The following is a 25,781-nucleotide window of genomic DNA, read 5'->3' on the forward strand; positions in this document are numbered from 1 at the left end:
TTCAGTCCTCTTAAAAAAAAGCTGAAATAATTATGAAAATGCTAAGACTGGTTTTTGTTAGCCCTCAGTTCTACTGCTTTCGTGGGGAATATATGCAAAATTATTCAGATGCCATGTGTACACACTAACAAACACGCAGTCCAGAGTCAGAAATGGATCTAGCATGGCTCTTTAAGCCTGTCAGTTGCAGATTGTGGGATATATATTGATTCATCGAATAAGAGTCTAGTGATTTGTTTGCAATGCCTGAAAATACAAGTCTGTTTTCAATTTGGAAACTCTAGAACAGGGTCTTGTATTTACAGCAGCTTTCCCCCAGCTGTATTCTTTGGACTCCTCTTGTACCCATCATCTCCCACCTTGCTCTCCTGCTTGGGTTCAGTACTTTTCCAGAACTCTTGTCAAGCCCAAGGGGAAACTGCATCCTAGTGCACAGCAAACAATTATTGCTGAGCTGCAAATGTGTTTCCAGGGGCTTTCTGGGAGGATACCCTGAAGAGTGTTGTGTTGTCATATTACTGTGGGCCATCTTCTACACAAGGATGGAGAGAGGATTGCTAACATGGGGATGACGTTGGAAGGGTGAGCAGAGCAGGAGTGGTCTTGGCTCATGAATCATGATCAGGCTGTGGTAGCACAGCTGGGGAAGCCCCAGGGAGGCCTTGCAGCCAAAACAGAGGATGAGAGTTTTAGTCTGAGCAGAGCTTTTGGCAGGGACTGTGTTGTGGTGTTTTACAAAACATTGTTCATAAACAGCCCCTCTTGTTGATAGTTCTCTTTGACATTTCTATTGTTTTCTGTTCCCTACCCACCCCCTCCCTCTTTTGATGGGAAACTCTTTGCAGCAACTTAATGCAATTATAGTTCCTTTGTTGATTAATTTAGATTTAATTACAAGAGTAGTTTACATGCTTATACTTTAAGAGCTTTGCATAAGAGATTAATGAAAGGGTGAATAATGGTAAATACATTAAACAACATTGTATAACCACATAAATATTAGTAATTGTTGCAACATTGGACATTTTAATGAACCACACATGTTGCAAATAGGTCGTTATGAACATTGTAACATTATCTCTGCTCTCCCATGCTCCTCTAAATGTTAAACAACCCCCTCAGCAAAACCTTCTCAGTGGAGGGGCTTTTATGAGTCAGGGTTTATTGTTGCAGTGCACTGCTGTGCATAGAGATGGGAAAGCCTGACAGATGGAGGGGTTTGCTCTCATTGTGGTTTGGTGATGGCCATTGGTTTTCATCCAAGGGAAGGAAGTTTCAACATAGAAAATGCAGGGGACAGTACTCCAATCTGTCACGTTAGGGTAGCTCTATGTGGGATCTCCCTAAATATTACTAACAGTCTTGATCAGATCATTCCTTGATATAGAAAATAGTTAAGAATTACCTATATCAAAAATGGGGAATGGGAGGGAGAAAATTCTGTGATTTACTCGTTAGAGATTATTTTCTACTAGGGAGGCAGTGGTGCAAGGCTGCTGTGAGCCTCACCATTCTGTTCATTCTTTTTAATGTCCTACAATCATCTCCTCATGTGTGTGAAAGTATCTTGGGACTATAGGAGGAGTTTCAGGTGAGTTTGGGGAATTTGGTTTGTGTTTTTGAGAACCACCGGTCCAGGAGGGCCCCCCATCCATAAGGTTCAGCCCAGGTCATGTTTGAAGTCACATTCATCTTTTACACTGGATGGAAAAACCTGAGTTCGAACAGTTACAGCACACAGCATTGCAGCATTTTTTGTTCTAGATTAAGTGCTCAGGTGACACAATAAATAGTGCATTAAGAACCATAACCCTGGAAGTTTTTCAGCATCGTAATTATGATGCATTTTCCTAATTACAACCTGACCCTCTTCTCGGATGTCCCCAGTTTCTTCTGATACAAGTCTTGCTTTTCTGCATGGCTCCAGCCTCCGATGCTCTCTAAACTCCCTGTGGTCCATCTTCTTCTCTCAGTCACAGCGAGGAAACTGCTACATGCCAAATGCTCTCATTTTGCAGCTCATGTCATTCTGTCCTATCTGATTCCACTTATGCATTTCCATTTGGTCAATGCCTGTCTGATAAGATGAGCTGAATACCTGTGAGTGCTGATGAGCTCCCGTACATTGATGTTCAGTTACACTGTAAAATTAAAATTCTGATACAGGTGTAGGTATGTGATATAGAGAGATGTATAATTTCCTAAGTAGTAGTGTTGCCACTAGGCTTAAAGTAACATTCTAGAAGTCTTGAAATATTTTGTCCTGGATGAATAACAAATATTTTTAAAGCCTAAATGTGTGTAAATGAGCACTAAACAATCATTGGAAAAGGATAAAAGGAGTGTGGAAGATGTAAGTTTCTGAGTAAAGCAGAAGTACAAGAAATTGAAAGAGAAGCAGGGGTTAAACTAAAGAAAAAAAAAAAAACAACAGCAGGAAGTAAGTAAACTGAACAAAATTGAAAATTTCACCTAATAGGTTTTAACTGTGACGTAATATTTCACTTAAAACTATCCAATTGAAACTATGGAAAAAGAGTGCTATAAAGTATTTGACAGATATTAAGGATACGTTCTTATAGGTCTGGGCTAGGCTATGGTATAGGTAACTTCCATCTGTTTGCTCTACAGTGAATTTTTGAGTGTGTATGAATAAGGCACTGATTTAAATGTTATAGTCATTAAAATCCACAAAAATAGTAAAAACAATATTTTATAGTAGGTGATAGAGCAGAGCAAAGATGAAGGGAGTAGCCATTACATCAGTAACTCAGAACCAGACATGGAGAAAACAGAAGAAATAGAAGGGAGTCGATACTGAGAAGCCCTTGATGAGGATGCAGAAGCTAAACCCAACCTAAAACATCTCTTGAACGCAATCATAACAGGCATTTCTGTTAACAGCAAAACACACATAAAATGCAAAATGGAAAAAAATCATGCAAGAAAAATATTGACATTGGAAATTAAACTTTAGAATATATATTGTTTTCCATTTTAATCACGCATATGGAAAGGTGGAAGAAAAGCCAGCTGTGTGTGTAGGAGGGGACTTGTCCCTTATATTTATTAGTTGCAGAGTTGCTTTTTCTTTTGTTTTCACTCTTATTGTCTCAAGCTGTTCTAATCTGCTTTTCTTTCCATGCAAAACTAAGTGTAGCAAGACATGTTTTGAGTGTGGATGAGAGAAAAAAGCTGGAAAGCTGAAGGGCAAAAGGCTATTTAAATGCACTGTGTCCCTTTGCCTCCAGTTGGCTTTTACCCCTGCAATCTATGGTGACAGTGAAACGAGCAGTCATTGCTTGTCTGTGGGACCATCACATCATGCATCACTGTCAGGAGAGGAATTAAAACTCTTATCACGTGAGGCACTTCAAAGAAGCCTAGAAATGCAATGTTGAGTACGGTTAGACCTATTTATACAGTCAGTGGGGGTTTTGTTGGGTGAGGAATCCAAGATCAGATATAGGATCATTCTTTCATGTCTGAAAAAGTGAAATGATGTGAAATTCAGCAATATAGGAGAAGTGGATGACAGATTTGTGAATGAAGAAGAGAAGACAGTGTACAGCTGTTTAAAAAGCTTTTTTTTTTTTTTGGCTCTGAATCATACAACACTGTGAAATGCAGCAACTTATCTAGTCAAAGTGTTTTCTAGTTGCACATAGCTAATGGTTTTTGTGGGGATTTAAGTCTTGATGAGGCTGGGTAGAGCTGACAAATACTAGGAATATAAGGAACTTGCCTTCCCTTTTTCCTTCTCCTCTGCCTTTCCTCTGTTGTGGTTTGGAAAGGGGACAGGGCTGTATATGGACCACACACTGCAGTGCTGTGTTGAATTACCCCGGTCTCCTCACCAGCTGATGCAGAGGGAAACTAGGCCTGCTTGTGCATCCAGGAGCCATGCCTCATCAGCCAGCTCTATTTCTCTCTGTTTCCGAGCTTATTTGTCCAGAGCTGCATTTCTTAGAGATCAAGCACACCTAAACCATAGTCCTGAGGGGCAGCGTTTAGGTCTGCCTACCTGGAAGAAGGCTCAACAGCTCCTGGCAAAGCAAGAAGCTTGAGAAGCTGCAGATACACAGACATGATAGTGGAACAAGCATCCTCCAGATTTTTCATAACAAAACAGCTGAGGTTTTTAATTCCCAGTGTTTCAAATATGATATTTTTCCAACACTTTCTTTAAAATTCAAAAATGTGTTCTCCTGAGGATAGAGCAAACCCTTGGGGTCAGAGACATCACAATCTTATTTTTAATGAATAAATATATCTAATCCCTGTAGTGAATGTCCCAATAGACAATCTCCGAAAGGCTTGAGGGGCACAATCTCACCTCCTACAGCAGAGACTGCAACTTTCTTTTAAGCCCATCACCAGCTGATCTCAAATTCCTCAGTTCTGGAGTCAGGTATCTCTAGGTTGATCAAATACCTTTGACATGTTCATGGGGAAAAACCTGAAATATGTCTTTTGTTTTAGTGAACTCACAGATTGTGAGTTTAGTTGCCATGTTTGGCAGGAGGAAGAAGGTGATTTGTTTTTTTTTTTCTGTTGTTAATCTAGAAGGGCTGCTTCTATGCATACAAGTAGATGCTTTCTGAATTTATTGCCAAAACTGTGCTTGTCTTTACCAAAATAAAAAAACAGACCAAAACAGAACTCTAAGGAAATTCTACTCTCTTTAAGTGACTTTCAGTCACTTAATCTCTCTGAGATGCTATTAGAATTAAACTTATATTTGCTTAAAAGCGTGATTGTAAATCCAACTTTAAAATATAGGCTAATCATCTCTTTATGAGAATTTAAAGAAATCAGCATTGCTACCAGCTTTGCCAATGAACACATGATTTCTGTTGGTCTAATTTTTATTTTCTTGTTTCTTAAGTGAAACATTAAAAAGTTTGAAACAGCTTTATGCTCCTTTAAACAAGAATAATGCCATCATACCAACAAAAAGAAAAGTGTTTTGCCAAAACCATTACCTGCAATCAAGAGATTATAGCTTGTTGGCATTGCTTGTAAATCATGTGTGTGAGCCATCTCTGGAGGCAAACAAAATTTTGCATTTGAGTGCAAGCTGAATGAACAAAGTCATCTTCAGCAGGATTCAAATGATTTTAAATCCCAGATCCACATGACTCTATACTTGGATATAGAATATGTCAGCAGCTCTTGCTGGTGTTGCCTGGAATTGCCAATAGTTTGCAGGTGAGCTACTCAGGTGTTTGCATTAAGTGCATCCTTACTCTTGTGGTGGCATAATCAGTGACTGAAGATTCTTACTCAAAGCATGAAATGATGAACACCACGCTCCCTGAGAATAAATTTGGAAAGCTGCTTGGGTTATATATTGCTGAAGACTGAGGTAGTGGGGCAATAATTAATAAACTGCTAGAAAGCAGCAAAATTTTGCATCTAAATATGTTTTCAGTGATGTGCCAAGAAAAGGGAATGTTACTCATAGATTAACATTGTCTTTGCCTAAAGTTAGTTAACTCATAGCAGCCGGTTTGAGCACAACAGGAACTATTCTGAATGCTCTGGAAATACTGAAGGATGCTTTTAGGTTTGGTTATATTTTTGTTCTCCCCTCAAGACTGTGGATTTCTCTTCTAACATTTGATACTGTCATGCTCTTGCATCAAACTAACAGAGAATTTAGCTTCAAAACTGGTTTTGTTCCTTCAGTTTCTTTGGAGAGCTTGATTGTGATTATGTTACCTAGGAACCAAAGGGGTTTTTTTGGTGGGTTTTTTGTTTGTTGTTGTTTTGTAGCTTTTTTTGTTTACTTCCCCCTGGAATAAGTCCTTAGTTTCTCTGAATGTATTAGTTTGTGACTTCTGGTTTGTGTACCATAAACCCCTGTTGAACTCATTAGTTTAACAGTGGGATTAGGCTAAACAGAAAGGATGCTTAAGAAGTAAAATAAGGAAAAACCTTCATTTGAATAGTGGGTAGGTCTTATTCTGCATAGCTATTTGCTTATTTTATCTTTTAACTTTGTGGTTCTGATTTTTTTTTTTTTTTATCCTGCTTTTTCTAATCTTATCTGCTTTTTTCACTTCTTATCCCTTTTCCTTTCATTCTGCAAATAGATGTCTTGAAATTAATGTAAAATTATTTCCTTCAGTGCTCTTTAAAGCACATTCTTATCTTCCTCATACATTAGATACATTAAATTCTTTCTGACATCAGCATTACCTCTTGATTAAATTACAGCCCTGTATTCAGTTGGGTGTCATGTAGTCTTGGGTAGATGTAAAGCAATATTAGTTTTGTAATGCTACCTTATGTTTCACTTTGCTCACCACTAAGCACTTTCTTTCTTACAAGAAAGAGTTTTTCTTTAATGCAAGTTGCCTTGCAAAATCTTTATGTATGTGGAGTTAAAGGAAAAGTAATAGAGACATAGTGTGCACCTGTTCTTTTTCTTGTATGTTATCTTTAAGCTTAATCCAGTGATGAATCTTTTCTTATAATCACACACCAACCAAAGTATCTTCCTTCATCCTCTGTAAATAAATTTGTTATAGGTGTTATTCTTCAGTTTAGTGCTTGCAATCACGATAAAAAACTCATCAGCTTCTTAATTGGTGTTAAAGCCAGATTCATATGTTGCCATTGTACTGATACCAGCAAATTAGACTAAGAATTGGTTGTATCCTTCTTTTTCTGAAAATTACATATATGTTCTAAACCAGAATGGGAATTTCTTACATTAATTGTAAGAAAATTTGGAATTAAAAAAAACAAACCACAAAACAAACAAAAAACAAACAAACAAACAAATTCTTCTTGTTGCAAACTGACTTTTATTGTTACTTTGTTTTAGGTAACATTCAAAGCATCAAGGTACTCCGTTTCACCAGACCTAAGGTTTGTTCTTCTTGCATATGATGTTAAGCAGGTAAGCCAATTGTTCGTAATCAAAGAGCCTCTACATTAAAACTCTGAAACCAGTGCTGATTTGTATAATTCGTCTGTGATTCCGCATCATATAATACGAGCCATGTACTTGACTAATTCTCAAAACCGTCTGATGCAATGATGAAGTGTGTATTTAAGTGTGTACAGAAATCTTGCATGTTCTCAGTTGACGTGAGTTGCCGTGGCTTCTCTGAAGTGTCGTGCTGGTTTTTGTAATGCAGGTTTGATAACCCTTAAACTGTTCTATTTCTTCTGATAACGTAAAAGCCTATCTTTTGGTATTCCTTCTAGCTTAAACAGCTGTACATGGCATTTATGGGCTATACTAAAAAAAAATCTGGGCTGATTCATGTCATGGAAGTTTTATCGCTGGCTTCAGTAGTCTGAAACCTGATAGCCTGAAAGTCTTTTGGACTATGTGTTCTTTGTTTCTCATTGTTTTTGGAGATTTTATGGGCTATTATGTTGTCAAAAAGAGTTTCAGTCAATAAAACCATAGAGAGTTTTCTAAAATAGATCTTTGAACACACAAAAAAAATGAAAATGGTTTTATGAATTTTCTCTGTGCATATTGGTGTTTGTATCAAAAAGTGCTATTAAAACGTGAACTGCCTTTCATTACAGAATAGTTCCAGATTGTTGGACTCAGTGTTTATTTAAGCAACTCTGAGTTGGCTGTTTTGTGGGGTTTTTTTAATTTTTATTTTGGACCAGTAAAATTTACAAATACCTTTTAATAGCTGTGACCTTAATACCAGAAGTCAATGTTCAGGAGTGCAAAATGATTACTGTTTTTTATCACATTTTACTGAGTATAGAAGTTTACTTATTGTTTTGTGTTGGTAACTGATAATACAAAAGCTGTGTGTAGTGGATTGAAATTCTTAGAACAATAAAATATTCATTTCCAGGACACTAGGCAAACCATTCTAGCCTCCTGGTTGCTGTATTGATCTGTATACCTGCAGCTTTAGTAATTATATTTGCACACTGGAAAATGTGCTGAAAGTTGATCTGAAATATTCTAAAGGTATTGATGCAAAATTATTTGTTTACTTAGGACTAGATCCAAGTAGGATTTTCTTCTGCTGGTTCTGGTGGATTCTGGATCAAGCTCTTGTTATGACATACATATATCACTAAGCCAGGAAAGAGCTGCTGTTGTTCAGTTCACTGGTTTTGTTGAAGAAAGTTCCAATTTGATTCCTGTCTGAAAAATGTTTGCTCCTTGCCCTTTCCCTTCTTGATTGTTTCTTTTTGTCTGAAAGACTTCAATAATCCCTTATACTGACTCAACTTCCTCATTTGATGTATTGAAATTTTCATTTTGGCTTAGTTTCTTTCAGATTTTCTTAGTGGTTGCATATATAGCTGATATAGAGGAAAGCATGAAAATATCCATCACACTTTACTCCATCTAGATATAGTAACATCTGGGATGTCTCCCTGCCCCACAGTAAAGATGGTCTATTGAGATGCAAATTGTTCTCAGTGCATGCTGAATATATTCCTCTGCAGGAGAACCCTCTTTCCATATTTTGTTCTTGGTTTTGGTGCAAAAAGCAACTTTCCTTTTACAGGCCAGTTGCTGGTAGTTACATAGAGGGGTGAGGTTTGAAACACTTACGTTTTGCATTTAGCTGTTTCCTTTGCTCAAGTATGTTGACAAGAAGTTAATTAAAATGAGAAATGAACAGTGTTCGGCAAGCAGTTTGTGATGTGGTCCTGGATGGCTTTGGATGAGGTTTGTGATGGTTACTCTCGAGTGCTCCAGCTGGACTCGTGGCTTTCAGACCAGAAACATCCTGTGATTGTTGCGTCCTCTGGAAATAGCGGTGGCGATGCTGAAGTTGGTCGATTACTGGATATTGCAGCCAGGTCCTCTGTTAAAGTAAATAATGATAATGCCATTGAAGTCTTTTACCTTCTGGGAAAAATCTGTTCCTTGGGATGGAAGGGAAAATCACCAAAAGGAGTATAAACCGATTCTTTCAGAAGTTGCAAATAAAAAAAAGTGAGTATGTGGTAAAAAGCCTTTTTCCCCTCCAAATTTTCTGCTGCTTGGAGTTTTTGTTAGGCTGGTGAGGCAGTGCTATTTTCTCAAACTCTGTTGGGGAAAAGGTGTGGGATGCTTTGGAAACCCTCTTTATTTCTGCCTAACTAATGTTCCTCGTAACATGAAGAATGAAGTTAGTGTTCATTCTTCTTGGGATTTCTCTTTTTTTTTTTCCCCCTCAGTCAGAGCCAGACTTACTGGGTCTGGATGAGATGAAATCCACCTGTCTACCTTACTCCTTCCCCCAGCTGTTAACTATAAATTATAAGATGTGTTGCCTATAAAATTAAAATTAACATTAAATGGCATGAGTTAATGGGAGTTTTTCAAATTAGTTTCGGTAGAACCAGGCCACATTCTATGCTCATATCTCATTTGGCTATAACTTTTTGCAAAACTGAGGATTTGCTTATTGTCATGTGTTATAACACATGCTTGAGTCTTTAATAATACCCAGTACAGGGACCTGCAAATAACCTCTTGTAATCATTTAGTTGCTTTCACCATGTGCTGTAAATTGCCACCTGGACTTTACACCTATGTTTGCCCCTTGATTTTCCTTCTTTGTTAAGATTTAGGCATATAATTGCACTGTAAAGTATTTGATGGGATTTCTGCTTTTTTGGACTGTCAAGGCTTTGGGTTTTTAAAATTATAATGGTAGTTTACATACATTAATCTGTGTTCTTTGTAACATACAGTAATACAGCTGGAACAGATTTATTAATCAACAGTTTTAGAAATAAGCCAGTGTGTTTCAGCTGAATAGATTGGAGAAAAATAGAGACAAATGTTTCTTCAAGACATTTTGTCATGAAATTGTAATTAGAAACAAGGTTATTTTGATGTTTGGATTAAAAATAAATGTTGAGTTAAATTAAATAGTTGAATATTTATTTTACTATTGTCAGCATTTTCTTTATTTTATGCACGGAATGGCAAACTTTAATTAAATTTGCAGTTGTTTCAGCATAATTAAGAATGTCCTTTATGCATAACAGGATATAAATCTGCATGAAAATAAGCCATCTTTGAATACAAAAGTAATAATTGAATGAATCATTTAAATCATGCTTAATGGAAGGAACAAAACCATTTCAAGTGGCACAGCAGCTGTTTTGGTGTAGCTCGCTAAACTTCATATGGAAGAAAATTCCTTTGCTAAGGAATTCAAAGTGTTATAAATTGATTTCTGGACATCAGGTTCCCTCCATCTATATCCTAGCAGGTCACAGAATATAAACCAGGATTACTGGCATAAGCACCGTGGCTGTCTGGCGTTTTCTTTTTTAACAGAAGGCTGTGGCAATTTCAGAGGCAGTTTCTGTGTGTTCTTTGCTGCAGTGCTTCATAGTTCTCCACACTTCTGAAATGCTTTTATCAGTTCTCCAAGTTTTTTGACTTCGCCAAAAAACTTGCACGGATCGACTGTGTGTAGTTCAGACTTTCTGTCACTCACCATAATTTGGTCGTCATCGCTGAAAAAGTCTCGTTTTGCAAGGCAGCAGATCAGTAAGTAGGAACTAATTTGAGGGATGAACACAGAGGTTCTTGCTGGATGTCCTGCCATCCCAGTTCTTCTGGGACAATGTGAACACAGCAGCAGGGAAACCATTGTGCGTATTGTGTGCGGAGAGGGGACGCTTTCGCAGTCCTGTATCTTTTTGATTTTGATTCTCCTTTGAAGGCTGTCAAGGTATGAGTAAAGAATGTGATGCTCCCAGAGGCAGAGCATCTAGGCCAGTTGAAATTTCCAGAGGAAAGGTTATTTCAATCTTGCTTTTAATAAGGACTGTGTTAAAATGACATTTAAAATTTTTCTCACTCTGCTGGTGGTGTTATTCACAACGACCGAAACCTGATTTATAGTTTTGATTAGAAAATGGAAATCGGACACACTGTTCTTGCAGTAATGGTGAAGAATGGGGCAGGATATTTGCAATTTTCCGTGCAGTGAGCACTGAGGTCCTAAGAAATTCTTTTACCATTGAGAAGCTTCTGTGTCCCTCAGCAGAACGTTACACCTCGCAAGTGATCCCTGGAGACCACGTGAAATGAAAATAAGCTTTATTCTGGATATCAGTGGATTTTTTGCTCAGACATCATAGGCGTGTTCTCCCTGTGCTCTTGCTAGAATATAGTATGCCATAGATGGGCAACAGAAGAAGTAAATGAAATCAGTTCCTCTTTTTCCTAGCAAATCTCCTTTTTTCTTCACTTGATATAATAATCCCTTCCTTGTGATTTGGTTGAGTTTTGGTTGGTTTTTTTTTGTTTGTTTGTTTGTTTGCTTGTTCCTGCAAATTTCCCTTTCCTTCTCCTTACTTTCAAATCGTTTTTGAATACCAGCCTTCAGGAATTTTTCCTACATTATTCTCTTTATTAATGCATCATTTTCTTCTTTCAATGCAAGAAGTATTATGTGTGAGTTTTTTCTAGCCCTTGGTTCAGAAATGTGCTTAAAAACAGATTAAATTTCATCTCTAGTTTAGGAGCATAAGCATTTATACACTCCTTAAAAAAAGGAAATGTTTTTGTGAATTAAGACTTCAACTGTAATCTTTTTTAGCTAGAGAATTCTAATAAAACAATGTATTTAGTTTAAAGCACTGTGAAAATAGATTTTAATAATTCTTACGGTAAGATCAGGAGGAAGAATTATCCAATCCTCTTCAGAAAGGTGAGAGAAAAACAGTTCTAGTTCTAACCATCCCTCATTCAGGAGGAATGAATAATATTTCAACAGTGGTTTTTGAAGTAAAGATGAGAGTCCAACACAGTGCCTGAATCAAAGACACCCCAAGAGAAAGAAGTTGCTTATCTGCTGGGTGCTGATGCCTGTTCATCACTTTGCTGCTATAAAATCTATTTTCCAGAGGATAATGATAGGGAGTTCTGACCGCAGTCTACAGTGAATTAAGGGCACACAGCAACAAGTGACATGCTCATCAAGGTTTTAGAGATTGTCTCTGGTTCTGGCTTGCTCGAGTGCACTGAAAAGACCTTCAGGATTTTGTCTGCAGATTAGAAGAATCCCTGAGTGGAAAGATTCAATGAGGTCTTAAATTATGATTATCTATTCTGCATTTGGAGATTATCTTTCTGCCAATTAGGTGGAAAATAAATGTTGAATTGTCAATAATCTTCTTGGTCAGTGAAATGAATTATCGAAATTTTTCTGCAAAAATTAGAGGATGAAGAAATCACTTCGCATTGTCTTATTTTCAATCAAGCCACTGTTTGGTGTTAAACTGTGCAGGTGTTTTCTACAAAATAGTTTATATAGTGCTTATGAAGGTCTGACTTTGAAGAGTATTATCTGGAGCACCAGCTAATGGTTGGAAACATACATAAAAAAGATGAAATGAGATCTGTCTTATAGCACATGGAAACAATATTTTCTAAAAAAGGTTATTACATGCAAAAGAATAACAGAGGACTTAAATCAGCAGTGATCTGGAAAACAACATTTTATGTAGCACTGTTTGTGAAGTAACTGTCTGGTCTAAAATTCACCGTATCAAGTTTTTATTCCAGAAATGCATTCTTCTTTAGATAAAACTGTTTTTGCAGTGAATTTCCTTAGGTCCTCAGGGTGGTCTTCCATCTTTCAGTAGTTCATTTTGAGATGAGTCCAGAAGCAAATAATGCACGTGCAAACTCCTGAACTCAGGAGATCATAAATAAAAGTCTGATGCAGACATGACTTTCCCATTCAACTTTATCACTTGTCAAGAACTCAAAAGATCAGTTTTTATCAGCTTTAGGGCAGTGAGAAAAAAATAAGAATGAAATTTTAAGTGAGATCCACACCCAAAATTTGAAGTTATTTCTTGCAAATATTTTTGTGATATATTTTATTTCTCTCTTAGATATAACAAGATTGGATGTTTAGAAGGCCTGATATTTATGGAAGTGGTCTGCTCAAGTTTTCCCCTTTTAAAGGCTGTTGTTTTACTTTGAGTTCAAGCTATAGGTGGCTATATTAAAATTTGTTAACATAATAGCTAGGCTATAAGTGATCTTGGCGTACTACTCATCTATTACATATATTTGTCTTTATTTTATATAGCTCCATAGATCTGCAAGGCATTTTAAAGGTATAAAAAGACAAGGTCGTTGCCTAAGGAGATGATGTGCTTTGTAGTAAAATCTTTCACAATGAATTTGGTGACACTGTTTCCATGAATTACCCCGTAGGAGTGAGTATTCACGCAAGTACATAGTGTCCCACTTCTGTCCAGGGTTTCATCTAAATTATGTGGCAAAATATAATAACCACCAGTTCTTGTAAATAGAACATGGGAGTAAAAGAGTGTTTTATGCGGGGAATCATCAGCATTTATGTTTGTTTAGTATTTGTCTGATAAACGGCTCATTTTGTCCATGCTGAATTGCAGTCCTGTAAGTATTAATGCTTGAATTCAGTTCATCACACAGTTCAGTAGCTTATTACTGATTAGGAATAGCAGAGTTATACCTGGACTGTCTGCACATCTTTTGCATTATTTTTCTTTATATATGCATTATCATATTTACATTCTTGGCATATTTGTGATGGGATGATGGGGCTGCTCTCAGCTGGAGCATTGATATGAGCACCTGCAGAACAGGGGCTGAATTGTCACTATTTCTTACTTTAAGAGAAATTCGGAGCTAAAAAGCCATGGAAGCCAGGGTACAATTTGGATGCTTCCACATTTTTTTGTTTTAATCTAAAATAAAAGCGAACATGTCACATACATGGTCTATATTGAACCACTTACCTATTTTTCAGAAGGTTTTTTTTTTAATTTCTTCTGGAAAGTGCATGATTTCATCAGCTGACATATTGATTCATACATACAGGCTCAGCATTGTGTAACAGTTTAAAAACATTGATTTTCCTCTATTTTTTCATAGGAAACCACACAAGACAAGGGGTTGCTGCTTTTCAAATAACTTACTGGGTCTCTCTGTTCCTGTTACACTTACAGGATTGCTGTTCAGCCTCAAGTTTTATAAGTAAACAAAATAAATAAAATAATTCTGATTTAGGCAGATGATGGCCATTTTTTCCCCATTCAGGATTGCCAGAGTTGAAAAATCAGAAGTTGCCTTTTTCAACTTCTTACTCAAGACAGTATTGAAAAAAAGAACATTGTACTTTGCTGTTGTTCAGTAAAAATGGATTCTCAGGCATTTAGCTTTTCAAACAATACGTTTATTGAGATTTTTAAAAAGTATTTATTTTCAATAATATTGTCATTCTTGTTAAGTATGAATACTGTTATCTTGGGAATACTTCAGTAGCTTCCAGCTGAGTTTCCAAGATGCAGCAGTTTAGAAACTCAATCTTAACAAACTGTGATTTTTTCAGGTGGTTGTATTCCTACACCACAGAATAATCCACAGGGACTGGAATCCCTGTGTGCTAAATAAATAGGCAACATTACACTATTGAAGTCAGCAGTTCCCTTAATCTGTGAACAAATTATTTTACACAGTATAAGCTGTAGCTTCTGCTGTGAAGCTGCCAGCCTGATCACATGCTCCCTGCTTCTCTCTCTGTTTTGATAATATGCAAAAATGTCCCAGAAATGCCCATTTTAAGTGCAGGGTGTCCATCACAGCTCATAGACAAAAAAACACTGTGTTTAAAAGGTGGGATTTTTAAATTCCGTTTATCCCTTACTGTAATCTGTTGTGTGTACTAATGATACCAGAAATAGTGTACAATTGAAAGCTATTTTTACGGTTATATTGTAATGTATCTTTTTAGAAGATGAGGTGCTAGTGACATTTTTATCAAATATCTGTGAGAATAAGTCTTGCTCAGCAATGCTGAATAGAAAAATCGGTTTTATAGTATTGTGGTTGGTATGGTTGTTTTTTGTGTTGTATTTTTTTTATTTTAGTATAAAACCACCAAGGACAACCTGAATAAATAACAGGGCAAGGAGTCCTAATTGGAGACTGTATTAGTGGCTGGAGACTGGAAAAGCTGAACAGAACTTTAATTTGGATTGAGATCTGCCAGAGTTCACTGTAAGCAACTGGAGTCAACTGATACGCCCATCTGCTTTTAAAAGTTCTTTGTTCTGTGCTCCCAAGAAATAATAATTCTCTTCCTTGCTACCAAAAGAATATGGACTAAAAGAATATTTTACACATCTCTCAGTTTTGACAGGTTTTACCCTGAGCATGAATCATTGTTAGTTCAACTGCTACACTTATTGATTTCTCAAGTACAAGAGCTGGCTCACATCTTCAAATACAGTGAATAAATGAGAGGCACAAAATCACTTCATGCATCCGACTGACCCATTATGTTAAAACATTTTGCTGAAAATGCCATATATGTTTTTTATGCTGTAGATATCAGCATGTTCGATAGTGACTCATTTCAGATCTAACTTAGACGTACTCTTTCTATATGAATGGAACATAAACGAGATTGAATTACTTAAAGAATAGCCCTCTTAACAAATGCCTACAGTCCAGTTCACGTGTTCAATACACTTACAAAATCCATTTTAAACAATGGATTTTTTTATTTCATTTTTTCATAATACCCTCTATCTGAAATTCAATAATAATGTATCTTACTGAGAAATGTGATATGCATTATAGCTTTCTCATTAAACTTTTAAATAAGATACATTAGTATTGATGAATGTAATCCCAAATGGTCACTTAATCTTAAAATAGTCATTGATCACACATTCAGAATTTTAGTCTTGCAGACAAACTAGTATATGTTGTTAGTGGTCATGAATTTTAGATTAAAAGGAATTAATATCTTTCTTTGGTTTCAGTGTTATGATTAGATTTACAAACTAGAGATCACTTAGTGGGTTTCTTGTTTTTTTTTTTCTAATGCAACAACACTTGCTATGAAAATATTTTCAGATACATTTGATATATGAAATAGAATGCTGAAGCATATTGATTGATGTCCTAGCATGTGGTTGAAGCCACATTAATAACAAACATCCTAGGGGTTTTAAAAATAGCTTTAAAAAAGCTAAACCAAATCTCTGTGTAGAGGAGCCCTGCTGTTTTTCACATTTTAAATGTATATAAGTATGTATTTACATATACATATATAAATATGTGCATATATTTAAACAAATATAGACTGAAATATTTATTTGAAATTAACCTAAAATGTAAGCAACAATATGGACAAAGTGGAAGCATTTAGAAAACAAAACAGTTAATACTTCTCTGGTTTTCTAAGTGTTCCCATACGTCTTTGGACAGAAGTCTGTCAGCGACACTATCTTGGAATCAAAACTCCCAAACATTATATTCATATTGTATTTCATTTGTTAAATGCACTCAAGCATAATCCCACTTGTCCCACAGAGGCTTTGCACTTTGAGGATGCAGATGGACCCAACCCTGGGCCACCTGGGCTGGAATCACTGTTGATCCTGCTCTGTGCAGGATGTTGGGCTAAGCACTTTCTAAGATCCTTTCAACCTGACTTAGTCTGTGGGTCAGTATTATCACGGCAGCAGTATTTGACCTTGGGATGAAGATTCCTGAGATTAAAAAAAAGAAACTAAAAAAAAATTTTCAATAGTTCTCAAGAAAGAAAACAAATGCCTACCCAGCTGTCCATCTTTTTCTTTTATGTTCACTTGGATTCTTAATCACCAAATGTTTCTATACGTCTGTGTAAATGAGAAATCTCATTCTCTGCCTCTCCGTATACATGAATGGGTACAGTTCTCACTACAGCAGTCACAGTTTGTTGGAAGAAGTTCTGAAATGTTTGTGCTATGCAAAATGAGGAAAATCAGATGAAGGAAAAACCTAAGCTCTGACTGAAGCTTCACAGTTACTTCTTATTATTAAATAGTCAAATAGGCTGGCCAAATCTGGAAAGCAATTATTTTAAAGTGTAAGAGGGGGAAAAGTAATCTGGTCTTGCAGTTATTCTGCTTAATTCTGTTTCTATCAGCAGCACACATTGAATAATAATTAAATTTAGCTTAAAATAGACAAATTGGAAAAAAAAAATAGTGACGAGAAAAAGATCACAATGGCATGTAGGACTTGAAAGTGCTTTTTAATTCCGACTTGCAATTACCTGGTCAGAAGAACGCAATGTGAAAAATAAAAGTGTAACCGTAATGTTCTTACCCGGTAAATGTTTTTAGTCTTGAAGGAGAGACTTTGTATTGTGCATTCACTCAGATTGCGTGAGTGGAGGGTGCACCTTTGGAGGAAAAAATGAATCACTGCAAATACAAGTTCATGTGTCAGTATCTGTGGTAAGGACAACCTGTAGCAATGGCAAATGGTCCAGAACATGAGCAAACGTGTCTCAAAGCTGTCCCATAGAGAATATTTTCTCTTCCCAAATGCCCATATGAAAATGACCATGAAGCTGGATGATGTTTTGTGCTGCAGGAGCTCCAAAGCTGCATGTCACATTTCAGAGAACCAGTGCAAACACATAAGAATTTAATTTTCTTCCACTATCTTTCACTTTCACTGTGCAGACAATATCATTACCTTTACATTTAAGTAGTAGCAACTTTATCTAGCAGGTTCCTAAAGTACTTATCGCTTCTGAGCTTGATGAAAGTGCCATTACAGTCAGTGCAACTTTTTCCATTGGCTTTAAAATGGACTTTTGGATCAGCTCTTGTCTACCTATCACACAGATGTGATAAAACCATCTCCATAGTGTGACAGCAACAGCCAGGTGGACGATGTATGATGCCATGTGCCGCTAGGATTTTCAGCAGGCTCTTGTACAGGACAGATGTATCAGTGTTTTCAGAGGCTCCCCTGTGCTCTAAGTCAGCCTTTAGGTCTGTAGGTTGGTTGCACCTTTGTGAACATCACTCATCTTGCTTCCCGTGGTGTTCCCCCTCTTTAGGGACTGTCACAGAGACTTTTGGCAGCTCACTATCATCATTATTATTATTATTTCTTTAGTATTTTGGGTGCGATTCACTTGACCCTCATGCACTGTCAGCTTGTAGTAGTTCTAATTGCTGTCAAACAAGCTAATATATACACATTTGAAGTTTGCTTTGGAGCACCTTGAGAGACATAAAGACCAGTCCTCCCCAAAAGGACAGACTATCAAGCTGAGAAAGGAAACTTTTACATTAATAGTATTTCTTATCAGTGGAATTTCACTGAGACTCTCAGCTGTGGTATTCATTACAGCAGCCATCTGCTTTGGCAGTGCCATAATTTCTTTTTTCAGTATCTCAGATGAAATTAAAATCATCATACACTGAACACTGCTGGGAAACAAAAAAATCTAAATATGAGCTTACTATTAAAGTTATTGTAACTCATTGCAATTTATGTTCTACTTGTATGGTATTACAAAAATAGAAGAACAGCATTAACTGTTTTGAATATTCAGGGAAAGGCTGTCAATTTGGGTGTTTTTTGCATATATTAGTGTTCCAGGAGTTTTTGCAACCTTACAGTGAAATAGGATTTTGGAACTTCTTGTGAATATGACAAGGAAATTAATGGGGAGAATTGTGGAATCAGCCGGGGTTGTGGCAAGGAACAGATTACTGTGCTCTCCCTTTCTCTTCCCTATTTACTAATATCCAATGATACATCCTTCCTAACTCTTCTTTTTACTCTGGATCTTAACAGTTTTAGGCTTCCGGGTATTCGCGTTTATCCTGCTGATTTGCTGTTATGTTCTGCTAGGGAGCATTCCCAGATTTTTGCTGTGTATGTGTCCATATTCAGAACATTTAATACTAAGCTGTCTGAGAAAACTCACCCCTCATTCTTCTTTTCCATTTCTCTCACTTTTCTCTTCTTGCCTTTCTGGCTTGTTTAGTGTTTGTGAAACTTTCTGTTTCTTAATCCCATCCCCTCCCAGATATCATTATGCCTCTTTTACTCCTGTAATTTTCCGTATTTTTATTCCTGTTCTTTTTTTTCCTGAAAAAAGTTCTCATTTCAAATATATTTCTTGATCTCTTCTCACTTAATCAGTATTATCTATTATTTTACCTCTTCTCACAATTAGTAGTATCAAGTAATATCTAGTAGTAGTAGTAGTAGCATCTACTTTCCTTATTAGTTGTCTTATATTTGACAGTTTAATAAAAAAATCAGTCATAGCTATCTTAGGCAATGTGAGGTAACTAAAAAATGGGAATTCAGAGCACACAGTCTCTCTGCAGTTTTTTATGATTTGCCTACGCTGCGAGACTGCAGCAGCTTAGGAAGTGACAAAACGTGAGAATATACCTGAGTCCAGAACTTCTTTGCTCATTTTGCTGGTTACATGACCAAGGTTGGACACACCTTCTGATGAACTTGGCAGACCATCTCGCTAGATGGCTTGAACTGGCAGGATAGCCTGTTTCATTCAAATTCCTGTATAGTGCTTGCCATTGCGATGGTTTATCAAAAAGTCTGAGACTACAAAGCATTCCCATGTATAGAAGTTATTTTAAATAATATGCAGAGTCAACCCGATATGCTGACAGCTAAATTTGGTCTTAATTTCCAGTCTTTTATATCTGATAAAGTAATCCAAATGAATAATTATTACCAGTAGTGACTAGCATATCTATCAATCTGTACATTTACTTATCTTAAATAATGGAAGTGAAAGTCAATTCCTGAGCTATATCTCTTTCAGAAATGTTTGAGACTCTTTTTTTTTCTTCTTAACCTTGAGATGGTATGTATGGTAGTGTATTAAACTAACATAAAATATAATGATAATTGTGAGTGATATATGGTTGTGTGTTCTCTTACAATGCATCAAGAATAATGAGTAATAATTATTCAGGACATTGATTAAAGAGCTATTGAGTAAATTGGAGATGTAGTTTACTACAAAAATGGCATGTTGAGTTTCATCTCTGTTGTACTTGCTTTTTTTATTGGTGTAAACTGAAAATCTTTCAGGAAAATATGACTGGACATATATATACCACTTTATTTAGTTGCTCAGTCAAACTGTGGAAAAATCCTTTATTCAGAAGGGTTTTTTAGAGGAGTTACTCTACCATCTCCAAAAGTGTTGTCTATGGATGATTTTAGTGAAACTAGACCTTTAGCTGTCACATCTTTAATTGCAGAGGATCATGAAGAGCACATATGAATCACAGAAAGCCAATTTGTGCCACAGTGAACAGAATTCATTACACTTACTTATTTGGTGTTAGCCATTACCACATAAATGAGGCTTGAAATAAAGAAAACCTCTTGGAAATGGGACAGTAATCCTTCACATGTTTTAAAATAGTTTGGAAATAATGATTTTGTTGTTTTTAGCTGAGGAAAATATATTGAACACACAGTACGTGAATAGATTCTCAAAGATTTGTGTTTCTGACATTTGTCATTTATATACAGGATAATTTTCCTCTGTGTTATCCCTACAAGGTATAAAATCCAGTAATCCAAAGGAAAACAGAGTTGACTGAGAAGCTTTTATTTTGGAAGTGTCATCACATGTTAGAAAATGGTATCAACTTAATCTTTCAAATTTCTGGAATAAAACGTTTTACCGGGTAGCTTTCTTCATATGGAAGAACAAGACAATTGTCTTGAATAACATCTCCCTTGCATTGTTTTTGAACAACATATTAAGTGACAGCACCATGTTAGAGGGCAGTTGCTCTGATAACAATCACGGAGCAATCTTTATCCATGCTTACTAGGAAATTACATGGAAATATCTTAAGAAAGGTAGAAAAATATGGATTATCCTAAACCTTTTGCACATATCTGCACCAAATCAATATGTCACAGTTATCTGCAAGTCAGTGTGGGCTTGCGCAGCGGAGTGCAGAATTAGTAGTGAAGATCCTGAACAAAAGGGATAGTTGTGTTAATATGGCTTTCACCTCACAGTCTCCATTGGATATTTGCATTTTTCATGGGTTTTTTGTTGTTGCTGGTTTTTTAATTCTCTGAGCAATTTTGCTCACCTTTGCTCAGGATGTATAAAGGCAGACCCTGAAAAAATCAAGGGAGTTTGAAGTGTTATAAGAAGAGCTAAAAATGCTTGGTTTCTTTCATAGAAGGATGCTTTGCTTGCTAAAGGGTGGTGTTGCCATGCAAACAAATAAATTAATGTAAACTGCAAAGCAGGAGAATATGTAAAAAGTCTTAACGTCTCCAGAGCAGCAGGGTCTTTGGCCAATCTTGCAGTAGTAGAGCGGAGGCAACAATGCTCAGTTTGAGGGGAAGTTTGATCAGTCTGTGCGTGAGGTTCTGGGAGAGTTGCATATGATAGCAGTGGGATACATTTGATAGGGAAGAGGTCTTTTTAAATCTTAGTAGTTATGGTGCAGTTTACAACCAGCTGTTCTGGTGATTAAGAAATAAATAAATAAATAGCAGAAGCTGATTGGTAAATACTTTCAGAACAATTGTGAGTAAAAATTCAAAGAAAAACAAACTGTAATGGAAGTGGAACAATTCTATACTGTGAAGTGGGACTCAGTGATTCTTGATCCCTTTGATCTTCAAACTCTGATATATTTCTACCTGATGATTTCCTGCTTTTGACTGACTTGCATTCATTTATTTCCAGTCCTGTGCAAAACGCTCTTGCCAACCTCTGCACTGTTCATCTGTAATCTATTTCATTTTTTCTTCTTAAAACATATACTGTAAAATATTTATTGCCCACAACCATTCACCATCAGAGTGAGTTAAAAAAAAAAAATGCCACTGAACAAACTTCTGTAATAGTAGAATAAATTTTCTGCAGCTCTGGTCCAGTTAATTCCTGCCCTGTCCCACTGTTGTCACTGACATGGATGAGAACTTCTGACTTTCAGAGAATTTCAGATGAAAAATTCCTCCAGTTGTTTTCAACTTGACTGTGTTTGTCAAGGGAAAGGATTCAGTTGCTTAAATGAGATAAAAGTAACAAATAGTAGTGTGAAGTCTGTACTAAGGATTTTTTTCCTGCATCTCAGGTTTTGGCAGTGGATGAAAGAGACTATATAAGGGTGAGTTGAATCCAGTCACTAGATTCAAAATCCATAAAGACACCTAAGCAGATTAAATAAGTTTGAAGTCAAAGCAGACTCAGTAACAAACTTTAGTGTAGACAGTGAAATGTCGTATTCATAAGAATACATTAAAAACTGCCGTCTAGATCTTGACATTCATCTGCAGATATGAGTAGAATTTGGAGAGATGTCTTCTCATTCTAAATATTTAATAAGTTATAAAGATTTTATTTACTATAGTGTCTTCCAATCACAAATTTCAAAGTGTTTTATGAATATACATAACATATTCATGTCATGGTTTCAGCATACTGCTTTTTCTTTCTGAGGACTGTTTTGTTTCTCTGATACCCTACTTCCTCATCCTAGTTTGTACTCGCTGTCTGCTTTGGAATAAAGCGTAAAAATCAGTTGCTGGGAAAGGGCAGTCGTGAATACATGATAGTGCATGTCATGGTCTTTACGTTTAGTGTGGACGTGACCAGTCAAAACCTACTTGACAGGCGGTGAATGTTGTGACCCCTTTGCATTACCACTAGATTTTTAGCTCTCTTTGGTCGAGTTGAGGGTGACCTGTAAAATTTCTGTTTCTCTAGCAGTCAGTTATTCTATTGAGGTGTGTGATGAGCTGCGTTTCTGCACCGTGGGCCATGACTCACTGTGCAAGGGCGTGCTGGGCAGGGACCCTTGGCTGAGCACTGAGAGCAGTACAGAGGTTCAGTGTCACGGCCAAAGTGTTTCAGGCTATGAAGAGTCAGGGGTGAACTGCTCAGGTCAATGTGCATCTTGCACAGGTGGGCTGTCCCAAAGGATGTCTCTACAAACAGTGTTGTGCTCCTGCCCAGTTCCCCTGCTCCTCTCTCATATATAATTAGTTATTATTGCAGGCTCCATTCAGTGTTATTGCAAAGTGCTGTAGGTCTTTGGATTTATCAGAGTTTTTATTTTTTTTGCCTCTTTTCATTTCCTGCTTATTGCTTAAATGTGACGTATTTAGTTCCATATATGGCAATTAAAACTTGTAGCGGCACAGTAATTTTAACAACATAAGAGCTGCTTGGATGCACAGTGTCTGTTTTGCCTTTTGTACACTTGCTTTGGAGTAGCAAATATAATATTCTAAAGGACAATACTTTGTATTGATTTTACTTGCAAAATCAATAAATAAAAATAACTTGGCACAAGAGGGAATTATATTACAGTCTTCATGGAAATTGTTGGAAGACATAATAAAACCTTAAAGTGAAGTAATATGTATAAGTAATCAGCAGTGTTGACTACATCATTATGAATGGCAAGCTTATGATAGTAGTTTTCTTAGTATTGAAGGTCTCCTTTTATTTGTGACTCTTCCTTTCTCATGGGCTTAGCACATAAAAATGATATATATTGTTTAGAGAAGTGTCAGGAAGGCAGAATCTTTCAGGGAAGTCCTGAAATATGCTCTTCATTTCTCTCTTGCTTGTCTTCAGCCTGGCCTTCTACTCATTATACTTCCCAGCTCTCACTGATTAGGTGGATGCAGTAAAAACTATTGTACTGAACTAATTGGCAGTGAGTTTTTCTAGAGCCGCTCTGGGGCATTTGGTTCTAGTGAAGCCACTATTAGATAAATTAAAACAGCTACTATGCAATTAAGTTCTAAAGATCTAGACTATAGCTGGAACAGCTGACTCACTGTCAAATCATTAGGGCCTTTTTTATTTTACCTCGCCCCTCAATTATTACTCATTTCATGTTTATTATAGCTGCTTACATAGAGAGGAAAAAACACTTCTCAGTTCCATAGTACAGATGAAGAAGAAAGATCTTGTTACTTTAGAATGTTCTCTGTCTCTCAAAGTGTGGAGGATCAACAAACATATGTAAGGGTTGGAAGAATTTAAGGAGAACAGAATATAAAGATTTAGGATCTATGTTCTGTATCTGTGGAACCTGCTCCCTAAATGGCTTCTATGAGTTTAAAATTACATGTCTCTTATTTATCATTCTTTAAAAAAGTTAAGTCAGTTAATACACTGCATAATCAGAAATTTGCATTTGATTGAAGATTATATGGTATACTGAAGTTTGCAGCTGAAGATCTTTATGATTTTGCACACAAGCTTCCTGAGAACTCTGTTATGCCGGAAGAGAAATATTACGTAGTTACAACTGAAGAAGTTCGTGTTGGTAGCACCAGTTTATCATTGACCTGATTTATTTCAGGTTTTTCTCATGGTGCTCAGAGCTGAAATAAAATCCTTTCAGAACTGAAAACTCTGTTTTGAATATGGTTTGCGAGTGGAAGACTTCACCTGCTTTTGAACATGAGTGAATCATAGAGTGAATAAATGAGAAACCTTTAAGCATATTTTTGGGGCTCATTGCCATTGTTTTACTACAAAGCAGGAGGAGCTACTGAGACCTTTCCTGTAGCTGACAGCTTGATTCATCTTTCTCTCTAACAAACATATAAGGACCCTGATATTTATTGGTCACATTAGGAGTGTTTTTTCCCTTCCTTATGGAAGTTATTAGATTGATGCATACTTTAAGAAAATGTTTTATGCAGGCTCTTGTTTTATTCCTGATTGAGGAATAATTATCATGTCCTCGCATATCATAATCTCCCCTTGGGGAATCCAGCCATTTTGACAGAAGGAAGAAAGGGGGAAAAGAAACGTGAAGAGTGGGAACATTGTGGCTTCCATCACTGGATCCAGATGTCCAGTTCCACTAAGTGTTTCATTATCTGGATCAAAAGAGCAGGAGCAAGAGTGCAGAAACAAGCAAATATAGGATGAAAACATAAAGAACAATTAAATGATTCAGCATTTTACTTTTTGCAACATTAGGCACTGTGTTGCATACCCTACGTATCAAACACAATTAGATCCACAATGATCTTAATCATGATTATTCTGAATGTATAAAGCTGTCAGAGAGCACAGTCATTCAGGCACACACTGCTAATGCTTTTTCAGTCAGAAAATAATGCAAAATGTAAAAATAAATGCCAAGAGATAAATTAAAAACCAAGACGAATGAGTTTTAAGTTCTCTTAGGTTACAATTTTTCACTTAAAATCTTGTCCTAACAGTTTAAATATTTAATTAGAAGAAAAGCATTTTTAAAAGGAACGTGTAAATAAAATGTAAGTTGGATTTAATATAATGAATGTTATTTTTCCTTTTTTCTAAATTAAAACAGCAAAGAACTTAAAGCTTTAAATCTTATTCTTATCTGGAACATCAACCGGTGACAGGATCCTCTGAAATTTGATTTGTGGTCTGCCCATTGGGATGGTCAAGCTGAGCACGTGGATTGAAAACATCTTCCTACCGATTTGGAAATTGTGACATACTAGTCCTTAAATTAGTTGTTGATTGCAAATTGTGGTTACAAAAGGAAGAGCAGAATTCCCAAATATACCTGAAACTTAAAGCTTTTACTTATTCCTGAATAGGAATGTATGGAAGCATTTGTAATAAACCCATGTTAGCATAATATTTCTCACTTCTTACAGGCCCCTTCACATACGATGGTTCCCTTGCATCCTGTTACAGTTGCCCTCTTTCAATTTTGACTTAAATAATATTTTTGTTAGGTTCTTAATGTCTTACCTTTTAGTCAAAAAAAAGCTATTTTGAGAATTGTACTCTGTAAACCAATTGGGTCTGACTTGAAGAATTAGAATCAACTAATCATGTTTATATAACCAAAGACAGATAGATAATTGAAGTGAAGCACCAACATTTTTTAATTCTATTTTTCTTTAACTAAGAAGCGGATGGGTGAAAAATACCTCTAGTGATTGATATAACTTACTATCATAGTGACATTTGAAA

At 36.3% G+C, this 25,781-nt stretch overlaps 1 protein-coding gene across 1 annotated transcript in view; it reads left to right on the plus strand.

The window, feature by feature from the left end:
• Positions 1–25,781, plus strand: part of DPP10 (dipeptidyl peptidase like 10) — a 268,675-nt gene that overhangs the window by 128,945 nt on the left and 113,949 nt on the right. The window contains exon 5 of the mRNA XM_065841078.2: positions 6,836–6,910. Within this exon, the coding sequence (XP_065697150.1) occupies positions 6,836–6,910 (75 nt within the window). The remainder of the gene's footprint in view (positions 1–6,835; positions 6,911–25,781) is intronic.

The sequence above is a fragment of the Patagioenas fasciata genome, chromosome 7 (assembly GCF_037038585.1).
Source record: "Patagioenas fasciata isolate bPatFas1 chromosome 7, bPatFas1.hap1, whole genome shotgun sequence".
NCBI lineage: Eukaryota > Metazoa > Chordata > Aves > Columbiformes > Columbidae > Patagioenas > Patagioenas fasciata.